We start from the raw sequence: 16,666 nt of genomic DNA on the forward strand, positions 1-16,666 counted from the left end.
TTGAATGGTTAAGACAATTTCGACACTTCAATCGTGAGAAATGTGGGGAGTGGGGTCAGGGATTGATTATAATTTTTTTTCCTAAATGAAATATTAATAGAAGCCCTAAAACTTTGGAATTAATTAGAAAAAAATTCCTCCGCGAGGGTTGTTTAGGTAATTTTCCCAAGTTTTTTCCTACTCGCCTCTTCCAAATTTCCGTCAAATCTCGAGCAGTGGTAGGATGGTAGAAAGTCACGTGTGTAGTCGTTTAGCCAAAAAGGTGCCAAGTGGGTGAGCCATTCACACTTCACAGAAACCTCTCTGATAAGGAAGCTAATGTGCGCCTTTGGAGCTCACTTTTGCATAATTAGAAGAGCCAAAGGAGGGAATTGTACCTACAACCACCAGCCCAAAACCCCTTTCAACAATCTTCTCAGTGGTCTTATATTCGATTTCAGCTTGGCTTCCAAATGATTGGAGAAACGTTTCCTAGGCTTATACAACTTCTATGGTATTTCTACCTCTCTTTTCTTTGAGGACCCATTTGTCATTTTAATTTTCTTCTGGTTTTGAGGGGTTGTTCACTTGTTCTAGCTCTGGGTTTTGCATTAGAGTTGTCTCTGTTGCGTTTTATGTGAGTTGTTGGTTTTTCTTTCTGGGTATTTTTTATTTGTGAAGTTTCTTTGATGGGTTTTCTGTAAATTTTGTTTTGGACTTCTATGCTAGAAGTTTGAAACCCCATACAACTTTGGTTTCTAGTGATCATTGAGTTTTGAAAATTTTCATTTTCTTCTGTTGGTGGGTCAGAATTGTTTTCTGTCGAAATTTACTTAAAGGGTATATTAGATTCAGTTGGGCTTCTTTCCATTTCCTGTTTTGTGTTTTTTCAGGTCTCAAGTGAAAGATTTGTGTTGAAATTACTGATGTTTGGGCATTTGGGTGAATACATTTATTGAAATTCTCGACTTTTGGGTTTTGATAGTTAAAATGGCAACTCGAGTACCATATTTTGCGCCGTCTGATACTCGGAATTCAGTCAGAGTATTTGACATTCTTGGAAGGAGAGTTTTAACTATGAATCACATGATTACAATTAGCTCCCCGAAGAGGTTCGATGAAAACAATGGGCTTTGGGTTGGTTCTAGCCGAAAGATAAACTCGAATTCGTCTCATTTTAGATGTTTGGTCAATTCCAATATCTTAAGTTCATACCAAAGTAAAGACCCTTTCTTGCATCTACACCCTGAAGTTACAATGCTTAGAGGAGGTGAGGGGAACGATACAGTTTCTAGTCCGAGAAAGGAGAGCTCAGGTGGTAGTGTCACTGAGAGTTTAATAGACTTGTCTAGTCCAAATAATTCTAATGAAGCCAAGATCAAAGTTATTGGTGTTGGGGGTGGAGGTTCCAATGCTGTCAATAGAATGATTGAGAGTTCCATGAATGGTGTGGAGTTTTGGATAGTTAACACGGATGTTCAAGCCATGAGGATGTCACCCATATTTCCAAAGAACCATTTGCAAATTGGCCAGCAGCTAACTAGGGGTCTTGGTGCCGGTGGGAACCCAGATATTGGCATGAATTCTGCAAAGGAAAGCAAAGAAGCGATACAGGAGGCCGTTTATGGTGCTGACATGATTTTTGTAACGGTACGTTTATTTTATTTTTGCCCACAATGATTTGTATTCATTTATAGTTCTATAGTACTATATTATAAAGTTAATTTACGTGGCCGCCGATTTATCAGTCTAGTAGTTCAACTATTTGAATAGAGGAAAATTTTGACTAAGTAACGAATGATATTGGTTGGGAAAGAGGTCCATTCTTTTGGCATAGGAATCTTGTTCCATATAATTTTGGCCTATACTCCACCCAAAAGAAGGCTGGTCACTTGAACTGTCTCAAATTGGTTTGTTGTTGGGCTGACTATGTTGTATATGGAAGGGTGCATTGAAGATGTTGGGGTTTAGATCTATCATTTTCTCTAGTCTCTCTCTATTTTCTTTTGGTAGTTTCTCGTATTTATACTTTATGTTCCCTTTCTGCTTCAAGTTGTGAGAGAATTGGTATATCCTATGTTGACTTTAAAGTTTGCTAGAGTTTGCCCGTGCCATAGTCACATGCATCCTCTTTGGGGTTTAGGGGGTGAAAGAGGAAAAGCAATAAATTTGGAAGGGTATTATTGGAAAGGGGGACAAAAGAGTAGGATCCACTTTGGGGTTAAAGGGGTAAAAGAGGAAAGATAGTCAAGTTCGTGGGGGTATTATTAAAAAATGGGATAAAAGAGGAAAGATTGTAAGATTGGAGGGATATTATTGAAAAAAGAGGGGGAGGGGAGGGGGGAGGAAAGACTAAAGTTGAAGGGCGTGAAGAGGAAAGGCTCACTGCAGATGAGGGGATGTTTCTCCCCCACAAGTAGGTCCCACCGTTGTGTTTTATTTTATGGATAGTATTGCCGTTGACATATTTTTCATTAACTCACTTGCCTTTTTTCCCTATATGTCATAATTGGATTTTAATGTATTGTTTTGTGTGATTTTCATAATCTTATTTGATTATATTGTCTTCCCATAAAATAGCTCGACTATTTTCTATTCTGTCTATATCTTTCACAATCAAGCTTGGATATGGCCTCCGAGGAAATGGTTTTGGTGCTTTTGGTAATTTTTGAAACTCAAGTTTAGAAAATACCAGCTTTGGGACTGAATTGAAAGACCAATGTGGTCGCTATACATCTCGATGTGGACTTGGTCAGACAGTTTGTTGTTATCTACTTGATGGGCTGTGAATATATGATTCTACTAGACAACACTATACATTACTATCACCAGAAATGAGGATATGTTCTATGAGTTACATTCAACAGAAGAAGTACCATGTTTCCATATGTTTGATTCCCACACCCAATTGATTTTTTGGAATTATACTTCAAGAATTTCTTCCTGTTTCTTGGAATTTGCACAGAACAAATATCCACAATAACAGAAACTATTGGCTCTACTATTCTTAGTAGAGATATCTAAATATTAATGATGATTGAGGATTCGAATAGTGGTATCTTAGGAGGACATATATGGGAAAGTGCATATCTGTGCACTTATCATCAGAAATGCGATACAGCGGATTACAATCTTGTTCTTTTTTATGTAAAATAATTGCCTTCGTTAATAAATTATATTTTTGGTGAGTTTTTCTGAATAAATTAGAGTATACCCTCTAATAATTAATATTCTATGAGCTAATAACTACAAATATTAACTGATATTTGGAAACATAAATTGCAAAATAAATATTGTGTGCATGAATCAACATGATATCTGCTCCTTCCACTTATCATGCCAGGAGGGTTTCTGAGATGGACTACTTGAGATGAGGTTGTAGGAGAAATGTGGGCCAGGCTGGTACATCCAGCTTGTCAATATACGTATGGGCCAAAGATCTCTGTATATATTGAGGCTATAAAGTGATCCTTCAAAGATTCGGAGAGGAAGCCTTCATGGGAATGTATCCTTGAGAATCCTGGAAGAGAGACTTTTAGGATGTTGAGAGTAGATCTTCCCTCAGCTGAGCTACACCTACATCTTGGGAACATCGTATGAACACCAGAGTTTGATTTTTCATCATGCAAGCAGAGTTCTTGCAGCAGGCCAGTGGGTGAGGCGCTTTTCAAGATGGTCTGACAACATTTGGCTTTTGTCTATGCAATAGAGCTGCAAAAACATGGTGTACGAGTGCCGAGAAAGCACAATGTATGAATAAAGTATTGTAAAACTTCATCTAGTTATAATCAAATTGATAATGAATCTAGGATTTGACGTTGAACAAAACAATAATCAAATTAAAGTAATAAACGTAAAATACATGTAAACCTCTATCCCAAAAGAATACAATAAGTGTGTAGAGAGTGGGGACGACCACCTATTTAAAAAAAGAGGAATTCATGATTTCTAACCATCGTAGGAATTCATGATTTCTAACCATCGTAGGAATCATGATATTAGGTGGATACTACGTAATTTGGATATGATGTTCACTAACTTATTGAATTTGATGTTGGGAGGTAATAACAAACTACATATATGATTCCCAACTTTACCCTTATTTTTAAAACAATTACAATTCTAATTTTATAAAATTGTATATGTGAAAGGGCCACAAATTTGTTTTTAATTAGAATATAATTAGTATAATCCTGTTAGAATTGAGATCTATGAAAAATAATGAAGTATGGGAACGTACGACGCTTCTAGAAGGTCTTAAAACAATAGAATATAAATTGGTACTCAAAACTAAAAAATATTCAAATGGTAAGGTTGAGAGATTTATAAAGCAAGGCTTGTGGCAAAGGATTCCAAGCAAAAGCCAATAATTGACTTTAGTGAGACTTATTACCTTGTTTCTTCAAAGGATTCACTGAGGATCATCTTGATAATTGTGATACACTATGATTTAGAATTACATCAGATGGATGTAGAAATCGCTTTTTTGAATAGTGAATTGGAAGAGGAGATTTACACTGCACAACCTAATGGTTTTAAAATTCATAAAAATGAACAATCGTTTGCAAGTTGAAAATGTTCATTTATTGTTTGAAACAAGCATCAAGATAGTGGTATTTAAAATTTGACCAAGTGGTGATTGGATATGGTTTTAAAGAAAATGTCGTGGACAAATGTATATCTCAAGATGAGTGGGAGTTGCTTCATCATTCTTGTGCTCTATGTTGATGATATATTATTGGCGAGCAATAATGTTCATCTCTTATATGACACAAATAATTTTTTGTCAAGAAATTTTGACATGAAGGATACGGAGAACGCTCAATATCTTCTAGAGATCAAAATTCAAAGAGATAGACAAATTGGGCTTGTCAGAAATAATACATTGAAAAGGTACTCAAGTGATTTTATGTGGAGAAATGTGTCCCTGATGAAGCTCATGTGGTCAAAAATGATGTATTTAGTCAAAATTAGTGTCTCAAGAACAAGATTGAGAAAATGAAAGTAGATGCATCCGAGTTTGCCTCAATAGTCAGAAGTCTTATGTATGCAATGATTTGCATCCAACCGGATATCAGTTATATCGTGGGTAGGCTTGAGAGATATCAACAAAACCTTGATATTGCTTATTGAAGAGCAGTAAATAAGGTACTTCGATATTTACAAAGAACAAAAAACTTTATATTAGTCTACAAAAAATCGAATGAGTTTCAAGTTGGTTTTTTTATGTAGATCATGCTGGATGCCGTGATAGTTTAAAGTCTACTTCAATTATATTTTCGTTCTTGCTCATGCAGTTGTCTCATGGAGAAGTTCAAAGTAGACTATTTTGACAGATTCGACCATGTATTCAGAGTTCATTGGGTGCTATAAAGTAACCCTTCAAGTAGTTTGGTTAAAGAATTTTATTGGAGAATTGGGGGTTGTAAATTCCATTCATAGACATATTGTTATTTATTGTGATAACAAAGCGACTACTAATTATGCAAAAAATGAAGGGGTAACTAGAGGTAACAAATAAATAGAAATAAAGTACATTCTAGTATGTGAAAAGGTTCATGAAGTGTTGATCAAGATAGATTCAAGAAATATAATAGCTAACCTTCTCACAAAAGATCTCCCACCAAACGTTTTCAAGGACCATGTGACTTGTATGGGAGTTATTAAGTCATTTGATTATGTTATTTAGATATATAATTTACTTTTATGCTTGTTTACTACATATTTATACTCCTAATAGACTATTTATTATCACTTAAAGTAATTAATGTGTACACATGTTATTCTTGCATGTGAGTAGATGTACTTATAAAGTGTTGAAAAATGCTTGGGCTAGACGTGACTTGGCATCACATTGATGAAGCCTCCATTCTACGTAGAAAAATAATGGAATATCACATGGTTGGTTGCTACTAAGATATCAAAATGAAATACGGCGAGTATGAAGCTTGACACCTAAGGCATGTACATATATATTACATTGAGGGATATGCAGTGCCCGATACCACAAAGGAAAAATCTTGTAAAGGTAAATTCCCAATTCATTGATAGTACTAATTTTGAGATCATGAAACTGTCTTAGGACCGACAATGACTACTTTGTTACATCCATGATCCATTATTAGTGGTATCTCTGAATAAGGGCGATAGTTAAAAATTATCTGAATTGATTGAACAATTGATTTTCAAAAAAGTGCACTTGATTATTCAAAATGTTATAATCCATAAAGTCATTTTCTAAACTTATTAGTATATGTGAAGGTCAAGTGAGAGATTGTTGGATTATTATTATTATTATTTATACTAGTTTTTTTAAATTAAAATAAATTTGTGATATTTTCACATGTACCGTTTTGTAAAATTACTGAATTATAATTGTTCAAAACAATAAGGGTAAAATTGATAATCATATATGTAGTCTGTATTGGCAATCAACGTTAAATTTGATTGGTTAGTGTACATCTTATCCAAATTATGTGGTATTCCACCTAATGCCATAATTACTATGATGGGTAGAAATCTAGTACCCATTTTTTTATAAATAAGTGTCTCCCTTCTCTACACAGTTATTATGTTCTTATAAGATAGAAGTTCTTATCACCCAAAAATGTAGGAAGAGTTGGGGTAGTACACCTATTCACGTTCGAATTCGAGATCGAGACATTGCATAAAAGTTATTGGATTTGAAGGAAAGTGATTCAAAGTATTTTACGTTTATTATTTTAATTTGATTATTGTTTTATTCACTTACAATCCAGTAATTTTATAAAACCGTACATGTGAAAAGGCTCCAAATTTATTTTTAATTAGAAAATAATTAGTATAAATAATAATAATCCAACATAAAGTAGGGAATGATCATTATACCTTCAAAATTGCAACTCTGTCTCACCAAGGGGTCTTCTCATGATGGATGGTTGCCAAACTGCCTTGCACTAGAGATGAAGACAGGATCCCCAAGCCATTCATGTCTGTTTCCGCTGCACTTGAGAGTTGAGATCAGATGATTCTTCACCGTCTAGCTGCGATAGAATAGTAGTACTCCCAACCTGGGTAGGATCTAATGAGGTAGTTGGGTGTCACATCATCCAACTTTTTTCTTGCCTTTCTTGTGATGTAGATGATCCCAGACATCACCCTCCAGAACTTTCCATCAGTCTAATTTGGAGCAAGGTCATAATGCTTCAAATTCTCTTTGATAAATGGGTCCAGGGGGAATATCGAGCAGGCCTTGAATTAACCACAAAGGGGCAATCCCATGCAAGTCAAAACTTTTGTCCTCAAGACAGTAATCTTGTATAACTCATTTTAGGGGTCAAGGGTCTGAAATGGTCCACAGACATTGGAAAATAGAAGGTAAAGAAGAAGATAGCGAAGGAAGTTGGAACAACGGTAGGACATTGTTTGATAATGTCCTCCACATTCCTCTCCCTATCTTTCACTTTCACTTTTCTTTTGCTCACTAGAAAACATGATGAACAGGATAATGAATCAGACCATTCACCTTATAGTAACGTACACTCAAAATTGAAAGTGCGTAACAGAGTGCAACATTTCGCCTACCCCAAGATACTTGCAGATGGTCTCTAAGGACTACCCTGGTTGAGGCTACAAGAGAAATGTGGTTCTTCAGGCTGGTGCATCCAGCTTGGTAAGATCTATATGGGCTGAAGTTCATATAGTTTGAGGGGTTAGAGAGATGTCCTCCAAAGATTGGGATAGTAACTAATTAATTGCTGTTCAGGATCAATCCGTGAGAATCCAGGATTTATTGATCCTGAGTAGCTCATTACAGTCTATAGGTAGAGTAGATATAGAAGATGTTTGCATCCAATCTCCATTTATCTCTTCTGAATATACTGCTTGAAACTGGAGCTGAATTGAGTGCCAGATTACCTTTGGCAAATATACCTTTCCTAAGAAGTCGAGCTGCTTGTAAAAACCAGATATTTGCCCAACAAATAGGACTTGTTTGCACTAGCCATCATTGAGAGAGATTTTTGTGTCTTATTTTTTTATAATATTAAATTAATCAAACTAATAATTAATATTCTTTAATAACACTAGAAGGTAGCATGTGCTTACACACATGTATCAGAAGGGCTTATTTGTAACAAAAACATCCTTATTACTATAATTCTGTTAGTTAATTTTCATAATAATTAAAGGTTTTTTGAAGATTTCATAATAATATAGTAATAAGGATGTTTTTGTTATTTTGAAAATTAACTAATGCAATTTTCTTGGATCAAAATGACCCTGACTATATTAAGTTTAAAATGTATAGGTGGGGGCATTTGTGAGATTCAAATTTTCGTGTCGAACCACTTCTACTCCGCCTTCTCTCATTATAATAGTAACAATTCGAGTTATGTTTCTACCATGCATGTTAATTCTTAGAAGATCTATTGTGTAATACACTGACAAATCCACGAATCCTTCTTGTTGGGATTTCGGAAAGAACATCCCTCTGTAAGCAGTGTTGGTTTTCAATACTTGTATATGTTCTTATGCAGCTAAGGTTGGAAGAATTGTCTGGCTATGAAGATCTTTCACACTGGTTTTCTTTATTTCTTGCTTTTATTTTTCAATTTATATGGGTTATAATAAAAATAAAAAAGAGAAGCAAAGAAAATTTCCTCCCATTTTCTCTTTTTTATTAGTTCTTTCTTTTCTTTTCATGAACTATGTCTTACTTGCAGGCTGGAATGGGTGGAGGAACCGGCACTGGCGGGGCCCCAATAATTGCTGGGATTGCAAAGTCAATGGGTATCTTGACAGTTGGTATTGTTACAACCCCTTTTTCTTTTGAAGGGCGTAGGCGGGCAGTTCAAGCACAAGAAGGAATTGCAGCTTTGAGAGACAATGTTGATACAATGATTGTCATTCCAAATGACAAGTTGTTGACCGCAGTTTCCCCATCTACCCCTGTAACTGAAGCATTTAACTTGGCTGATGATACACTTCGACAAGGTGTTCGTGGGATCTCTGATATAATCACAGTATGAAAGGCCCATAGAACTTGTTCTGAGAACTTTGACTTTATTTTTAGTTTTGAACTGTAAAACTTCAACTTTTATTCAGGTAAATGAACTTAAATATTGGAAGGGTTCAGAAGGGTCCTTTAAATTGAAGTTCTTAGCAAAGCTTAAAACTCCAACTAAGAGTTTAGGCTGGAGTTGTTCTTTCTCCAGTAAACAAAAGAGAAAAAAATGGTACATTAATATATACCATTTCTCATTTTTTTCCTCTAACTAAGCGTTTTACAAAAATTGAACTAGTTGTGTGATCTATCTCATCCTCTTAGTCCATCAGAAAAATACAAAAACTATCCTGAGAAGAAGTTTAGATTAGAAAGCTATGATCATCCAATCAGGTCTCTTTTTTGGTAGGTAATCTCCTAGGTTCTTACGGAATATGTTGTTGATAGACAGTCCTAAACAGTTGTTTGAATGGGTACATTTGATTTTCTCATATGGTATTTTTAATTATGTGCGTCTTTCACTTAGATTCCTCTTGCAATGTTAATTTTTTTTGTTCCCTAATCGGTGGTTGGCTATCTCAATTTCAGGTTCCAGGTCTGGTTAATGTTGATTTTGCTGATGTGCGAGCTGTTATGGCAAATGCAGGTTCTTCTCTAATGGGGATAGGAACTGCAACAGGTAATTTCAAGTAGTTATTTTTTCTAAGAATCTTAAGATTTGTTGTAAGCTGATTATAGGCTTAATTCATGATTTTTTGGGAGACAAGATTTAAATTCTTGGTGTTGCTCAACTTCTGAGTTGGCGAAAGAGTGAGATATCTTCAAGCTAGACAGAGATCGTATTAAATGGTATATTAGAGAGAAGAATGATATGTTTGGATATGCATAGATATGAAGTACACTACATTAAACTAATTTTAATGTTTAACTAGAGTTTGCTCATGCCGTCGGCACAAGCATCCTCGTTGGGGTTAAAGGGGTAAAAGAGGAAAGATAGTGAAGTTAGAGGGATATTATTGAAAAAGGGGGTAAAAGAGGAAATATAGTAAAATTGGAGGGATATTATTGAAAAAAGAAGAGGAGGGGGGGATAGGAAAGACAATATAGTAGTGGTGAAGAGGAAAGACAATAAAGTGGGATATTTTGGACCCCACTCTACTAAAGCTGGAATGGGTCCCACCGTTTGTGTTTTATTATATAGATATCTTAATATGTCGTGAAATGGTGCTTACTTTTAGTTATGTGTGTGTCTATATATATGAAAATGAGATGTCTTGGCCAATACATTATGAGATGGAATGATACTTTGAACTATGTCAGGAGAAGTCAAATCTCAATTTTGCTTATATGTGTATTCATCCTATTCTTAGTGGCATCAGTTACTTGTGCCACGATACCATGGTTGCTAGCTATGAAGTGTTAATATTATTGTAGGGCATGTAGAATGGTTGTCTGATTTAGAGTGCAAAATGGGAGGCAGATCCACTTTAGTTAGAGCCCATGCTCTCCTTTTGGAGTCTTTTCTGTCTGCTCAAGTTCCAGGATAGCTCTTCCCTCCTTTATGTTAAGCCAGGATTGAACCCATAGGATAACTCTGTTCTGCTCAACTTTTTTCCTTTTTCCCATCTCAGTTTGTTTTTGTGTGATGGAACTTTCACGGATAGTGGTGAATTAAATGTGGTCGTTTCATTTGAAAACATGGGTCATTTGCTGGATTGTGGATTGGCTTCCTATTTATAAATAGTCAGGAGACTTTCTATTTTCTTTAATCCAGTCTGACTTGAGTACCCTGGACACTGTTTTGTGACTAAGTTTTATGGTTGCTTATAGCAAAAAAGATTGCTTGGGCATTTGTATCCATCACTTTCCCCCCACCATTTAAAAGCTTGAAGGTAGCATTAGGACATGATCTTCTAATGTTAGTCGTGCCAATTGATCCAGATTGTCGATGATTACCACTTGGTATGGTATGTAACACATAAATCACAATAAGCTGGTCTTAAGCCTCCCGTCAATATATATAGGGAATGCTAAACGTCCGATGCTTCATTGGGATGTTGGTGGCAACTTTCAATATTTTGAATTCCAGTAATACTGCTTCTTGTTTGTTTTTTAATGAGAAAGATGAGGACCTTTGGTCTTTTGGATATTAAATACTTTTTTTTTTATTTAGTGAAAAGGTAAGGGTATTTTTGTAAAGGTGTTTGCAATGTTTATTACACAAGCATTTACTACATTAGCATTACAAAAATACCCTTACCTTATCAATAAAAAGATGAGCGTTTAATATCCAAAAGACCAAAGTGTTGTTACCCTTTTCACTAAGAAACAAAACAAAAGGGGGGTATTATTGGAAATGCAAAGTATTGGAGATTGCTAATGTCGCAATGAAGCACTGGACGTTAGCATTCCCCCCTTATATATCTACTCTCTCTCTCTCTCTCTCACACACACACACACACACATCAATGTTAAGTTGTGTCCATGTCAGTTTAATGGGCTAAGAGAACTTAAACCCAGGTGTTTCATTTTCATAGAAGGGTTCAAATTGGTGATGCTTTTTTTCTTTGCAGGCAAGACCAGGGCAAGAGATGCTGCATTGAGTGCCATACAGTCACCTTTACTAGATATTGGTATAGAAAGGGCCACTGGAATTGTGTGGAACATCACTGGTGGAAGTGATTTAACTTTGTTTGAGGTTGGCTTACTTTATTGATTCCATCTCAATCTATTGGTTTTTTTTTCCTCCATTCGTTCTTTGGTTATTTGTTTGTACATGATCTCATGAACTCTTTAGAAACACATTACAAATTGAATCCTGGACTAACACCCTATTTAGAGCACCTTAAAATTTTCACCCCAAAAATGGGCGTTAATCTTCAATATATGCCTTTCACCTGGTGCATTAGAACACGTTGGGAAACTTCCTTCAATAGCATGGCTTCTGGTGCATTAGAACACGTTGGGAAACTTCCTTCAATAGCATGGCTTGTTTGTACATGAAAGAAAAATGATTCAATCTTACAGCCTACTTTTAATGTGTAATTCTGGAAAAAAAAAAGAAAAAAAGAAGAAAGATTTTAGTGGTAAATGCATTAAACACTGATATTATCTCATTCTTTCGTTTTTTTTTTCTAAAATTATTGCACCTAATTGTGTCTATTTTCTGAGGTTTCAACTTCTACAGTGTGTTTCTTACAGGTAAATTCTGCAGCAGAGGTGATATATGACCTTGTGGATCCTAGTGCAAACTTGATATTTGGAGCAGTGATTGATCCCTCACTTGGTGGGCAAGTAAGTTCTATTTATACGGGACTAGAATTTGTGTACCCTTGCATTTTAATAGACTCCGTTTACTTATTTAAAAAAAAAAAAAGCAATCTCTTTTTTCCTTTCTTTTATAATTTTTTTCTAATATAAATGACCCTTTTTAAGCCGTTGGAGGTGCTAGGTTGCTTAGTTGGTGAAGTGTATGTTGATGCCACAATCCAGGGTTCAAAACCTGTCTTCACCCTACAAATTTCATCGCCACCCCATGAAAAATGCTGTATCATTGTTTTTTTTTGTTGCTTTCAAACATTATTAAGACTTCCAAACAAATTTAAAAAAAAAAAAAATTCAGGTTTATCCATGGTGCTGTGTAATTTCAGCCGGTGCAACATTTATTTTCTCTTTCGAACGTTACACTGAGTGACACTGGACACTATTGCACTTGATAAAACTTTGATTTTCCTGTTTAGACTAATTTTGATTCACAGACCTATCATTGTAACTAACATTACATATTGTATGAAATATTATCTTTATTTCTTTTTTTTAAGATAAATATTTACGGCATTTTATTTTGGATGTATACATTCATCTTTTAGACTGCTGGGTTATGTAGACATTAAAGAGGTTTTTCTGATAGTGAGCAATGAAACCATTTTGGTGAAGCCCAAATTTTCTATGCAATTGAAATGCTTGTTATCCCCACTTTTCATGCTACTTAGACGTTTGTTATGTCTTCTTTTTTTCTGTAAATTTTACTAATTTATAAATGAACAGAGCTGCTATTGGCACCCCAACTTTTACTTATTACACCTTAATTAAAAATAAAGAAAATAAGTGAATGGTTGAAAATAAATAAAAGTAACTTATCAAAAAAAAAAAAAAGTAAAAGTTGGGGTGCCAGTAGAATCTCTCATTTTTTTGGTTATATTTCTATATTTTAGGATGAATGAATTGGATGGTAGAAAATTAAATTTCTGTTTTAGCGATTTGTTAATAGGACATGAGAGGCTCTTCTGTCCAGAAATGTAGATGATATTAAAGGACTGTTACTAATATTTCATCAATATTTTAAGAGTGGATTTATGAATCCCATCCGGTGTAGTAAGTAATAGATTGTTTTACATTCAGGTCAGCATAACTCTGATTGCTACTGGATTCAAACGTGGAGATGAGACTGAAGGCCGGCCTCTCCAGGTAACCCACTTTCCCACTGTGCCTACGACACTGAGCTGACATGGAGGTGTGGTCAGAACCCATGGACGCTTTCCTCGAGATACGAGTGAGGAGCATCTATGGTTCTGAGCACACCTCCACGTTGACAAAGTGTCGAACGTAGTGATCCTGTGCGGTCACTCTAGCATTGTTCCTATAAAATATAAACCCCTTCTTACAAATGTATCTGGTAAAATGCAGGGAAGTCAGGTAGGACATGGAGATGTCAACCTCGGAATCAACAGGCGTCCTTCCTCTACTTTCACTGAAGGAGGATTGGTGGAGATCCCTGAGTTCTTGAAGAAGAAAGGGCGGTCACGCTTTCCTAGAGCTTGACTTTCTTTTTGTAATATTTCGCTTCTACGGTGTTTCTTGTTTTTCTCTCTTTTTCGAAATCCCTCCTCAGGGATTTAAAACACATCTTAGGATATATGTACTGTTTAGTTGTAAAAAGAGTGTGTTCTTGTCTAAAAGGATTCTTTTTCTCCTATTGTGTAATAAAAATTATGTTGGATTTGAATATGCCCCTTCACTTTGTTTATCTCTAGAAATTTTTTTTTTTTCTTTTCTTTTCGTAGTCCAAGTTCTACTCTGATCAAATGATAATTGGTTCAAATTTCATTAATTTCTCTATGTTTGGTAATGAGACCGATCCTTGCGTCTCGTGGTCAACATAAACCCAACTATGACCAAGTTGTTTCAATTGCCATCCTCTATTATCTTCCTCACCCTCCTTACTACGCTGTCCACACTGCCCTCCTATATTCTTTGTGGCGGTGTAGATTGTTTGAATGGAAGTCATGTTTCCTTTTGTTCTTAGGCTCAACCATCGTCGGTTTCTCTGTAGAGCCTTACAAGACCCGAGAAAGAGAAAACCATCCCACAAACGTTTGCCATCAATCACATTTTATTTATAAAGCTTCTTTGAGCATTTTAGCTTGGCCAAGTATATTAATAACGCAAAGTAATGTTCTTGTCAACATGTAAAAATTCACGACATTTTGACCTTTTTTGAATTATTCACGATTTATTCTTTTCCCGAACTAAATAAATAAAAAATACTTTTTGCAAAGAGGGGTAAAAATGCAAATTAACCGATGTTTTTATAAACAAAAAATTCTATATCAATATCATATAATTATATTTCCGTTACTTCCTCTCTTTTTTTGATAAATTAAAGGGAAAATACAACGAAGGAAAGGTTGAGATAACCCCTCAAAAGCAGAAAGAACGAAAAACAACGAAAACAGCTAAAAGAAAATTAGGGAACAAAAATTTTACAAGCGTTCTCCCAGCGGCTCAAAAAGTCCTAAAAAAACACACGATTGTAACGGAGTTTTAAACGAACTGCTAAATGTATATTCAGAATTGTACTCGAATTAATCTTGTAACGGTTTTTCCCCCTACACCAAATTGCTAACTATGGTTCAGATTATAAAAACAATTCTCCCATAAATCTATTTTTCGTATCACAACTGTTGAAAAGGAGAACACAATTCTATGTTCTCTTAAATCAATTTTCCCAAACAGGATTCTAGAAATCAATGTCAATAACATGATTCTAATAATCCAAAATGAAAGTCTAAAAATCCAAATCAACACCTTCCAATTCTTTCCTGTCCTTTGACCCTTAAACTTTCGACCCACTTGTTCAACGAGGATTTTACCTATGACTCAAGAGTTGGTCCAAGGGCTAAAGTCTCGGCCATGATCGTGGAGAGTTCTAGAGGGAAGAGAAGGCTCTTTGCTTGAAATCTTGCATCAGCTTGGTCAAGTTCCAATTCACTGTGGAGTTGCTGATAGAGTGGTATGAAGAAGGATTGCCAATGTCAAATTTTTAGTAGCTTTTGCTATTTGATTGAGCCACTCCGCTACTCCTAGACCTATCTGGGCCTTCTTGGTGTGGAACAAATCTCGAATTTCGAGGCATACTTCATAGCGTGGCTAGCCATGAGAGGTAGGCTTAATACATTGAAGAAACTCAATGACTGGGGGCTTAGGGTAGATGCTACTTGCAGACTTTGTAGAAGTCATGTTGAAGATGATACTCATCTCTTCAACCAATGTCCTTTTGGAAGAGGTATATGAGCTGACATCCTTAAGAGATGCCTTCTGAATAGAGCTTAGAGGACTTGGGAAGAGGAAGTGGATTGGGTTGCAGCTAACTTCAAAGGGAACTTTGTTATCCACAAATTAAACAAGTTGCTCTTTGCGCTTTCATTTATCACATTTGGCGAGAGAAGTGCAATCGTATCTATCAAAACAAATTCAAGAGTCCATCCTTGATGCTCCATAACATCTTGGAGGATATTTACTTCGAAGATGAAATCAACAATGTTGAGGACTCATATCACAACAGGACCTTCATACATGCTTGAGACTTCCAAGCATCTTTCTCTCACAGAAGAGGAACCTATTACTCTTGAAAAAAGCCACAGATTGGTTGGTGGGCTCTAAATGATGATGGTGCTCTTTCCCCCTTGAGAGGTGGCTATGGAGTTATTATTAGGGATAATGAAGGTACTATGATAGGTGCTCTTGTTGGAATGGACTCTCCTAAACCAGTCTTACATCATGAGTTGCAAGGAATCCTCAAAGGGATCCGTTTAGTTGCCGCTCATCAATGTATTGAAGTTCAGTTTGATTCACTTGTTGCTGTTTGCATCCTTAACAATGGTTGGAATCCCCTTTGACATGTTCACCATCTGTGTTTGGCTATCTCAAGGTTAATCTCTTCCTTCCACAAAGTTGTTTTCTCCCAAGTGTTCAGAAAAACTAACAGGGCTGCTGACCTCCTTACGTCTATGCAATCCGTTGTTAGTTGCTATGTGCTGGATTGTAACTCTATTCTTATTGATTTCTTGTTGATCCTTGATCAGGATCGTAGTGGTTCGCGGTTCCTAGGGTTATAGCTGGTTTGGGTCTGCCTTAACCTAGATAATCTTCAAAAAAAAAAAAAATTATTTTATTAAAATAATCTTTAAAAAAAAAACAATACTCTTTAAAATAAAATAACATATTTTATTAAAAATTTGATCCCAACAGACTCGACACTTTTTCTCTATTCTTAATATTTAATATTATTTTATTTTACAAGTAAATATTTGTTAAACCTACTTAAATCCTTGTAAGGGTCGTGGGCTTACACCTTGGTATCCAAAAACATGATCACAGGCTTGTAGATAATGAAATTATAAGAATTTTAAAAATAAAATTAGA

The 16,666-nt window shown here is 35.5% G+C and overlaps 1 protein-coding gene across 2 annotated transcripts; it reads left to right on the forward strand.

The window, feature by feature from the left end:
- The first annotated feature begins 232 nt into the window (after positions 1-232).
- Positions 233-13,969, forward strand: LOC147400059 (cell division protein FtsZ homolog 2-2, chloroplastic-like). Of its 2 annotated transcripts, none has more exons than XM_086445673.1 (8): positions 233-493; positions 965-1,629; positions 8,682-8,981; positions 9,551-9,641; positions 11,536-11,660; positions 12,164-12,256; positions 13,364-13,429; positions 13,649-13,969. In XM_086445673.1, the coding sequence occupies exons 2-8, from the start codon at positions 970-972 to the stop codon at positions 13,781-13,783; spliced, it is 1,470 nt and encodes a 489-aa protein (XP_086301799.1). In that variant the 5' UTR covers positions 233-493; positions 965-969; the 3' UTR covers positions 13,784-13,969. The 2 variants fall into 2 exon arrangements, with proteins under 2 accessions (XP_086301799.1, XP_086301798.1); XM_086445672.1 differs by having other exon boundaries at positions 234-493; positions 873-1,629.
- Positions 13,970-16,666: the final 2,697 nt, after the last annotated feature.

The sequence above is a fragment of the Akebia trifoliata genome, chromosome 6 (genome assembly GCF_017979445.1).
Source record: "Akebia trifoliata isolate Shusen 1 chromosome 6, ASM1797944v1, whole genome shotgun sequence".
NCBI classification, from domain to species: Eukaryota; Viridiplantae; Streptophyta; class Magnoliopsida; order Ranunculales; family Lardizabalaceae; genus Akebia; species Akebia trifoliata.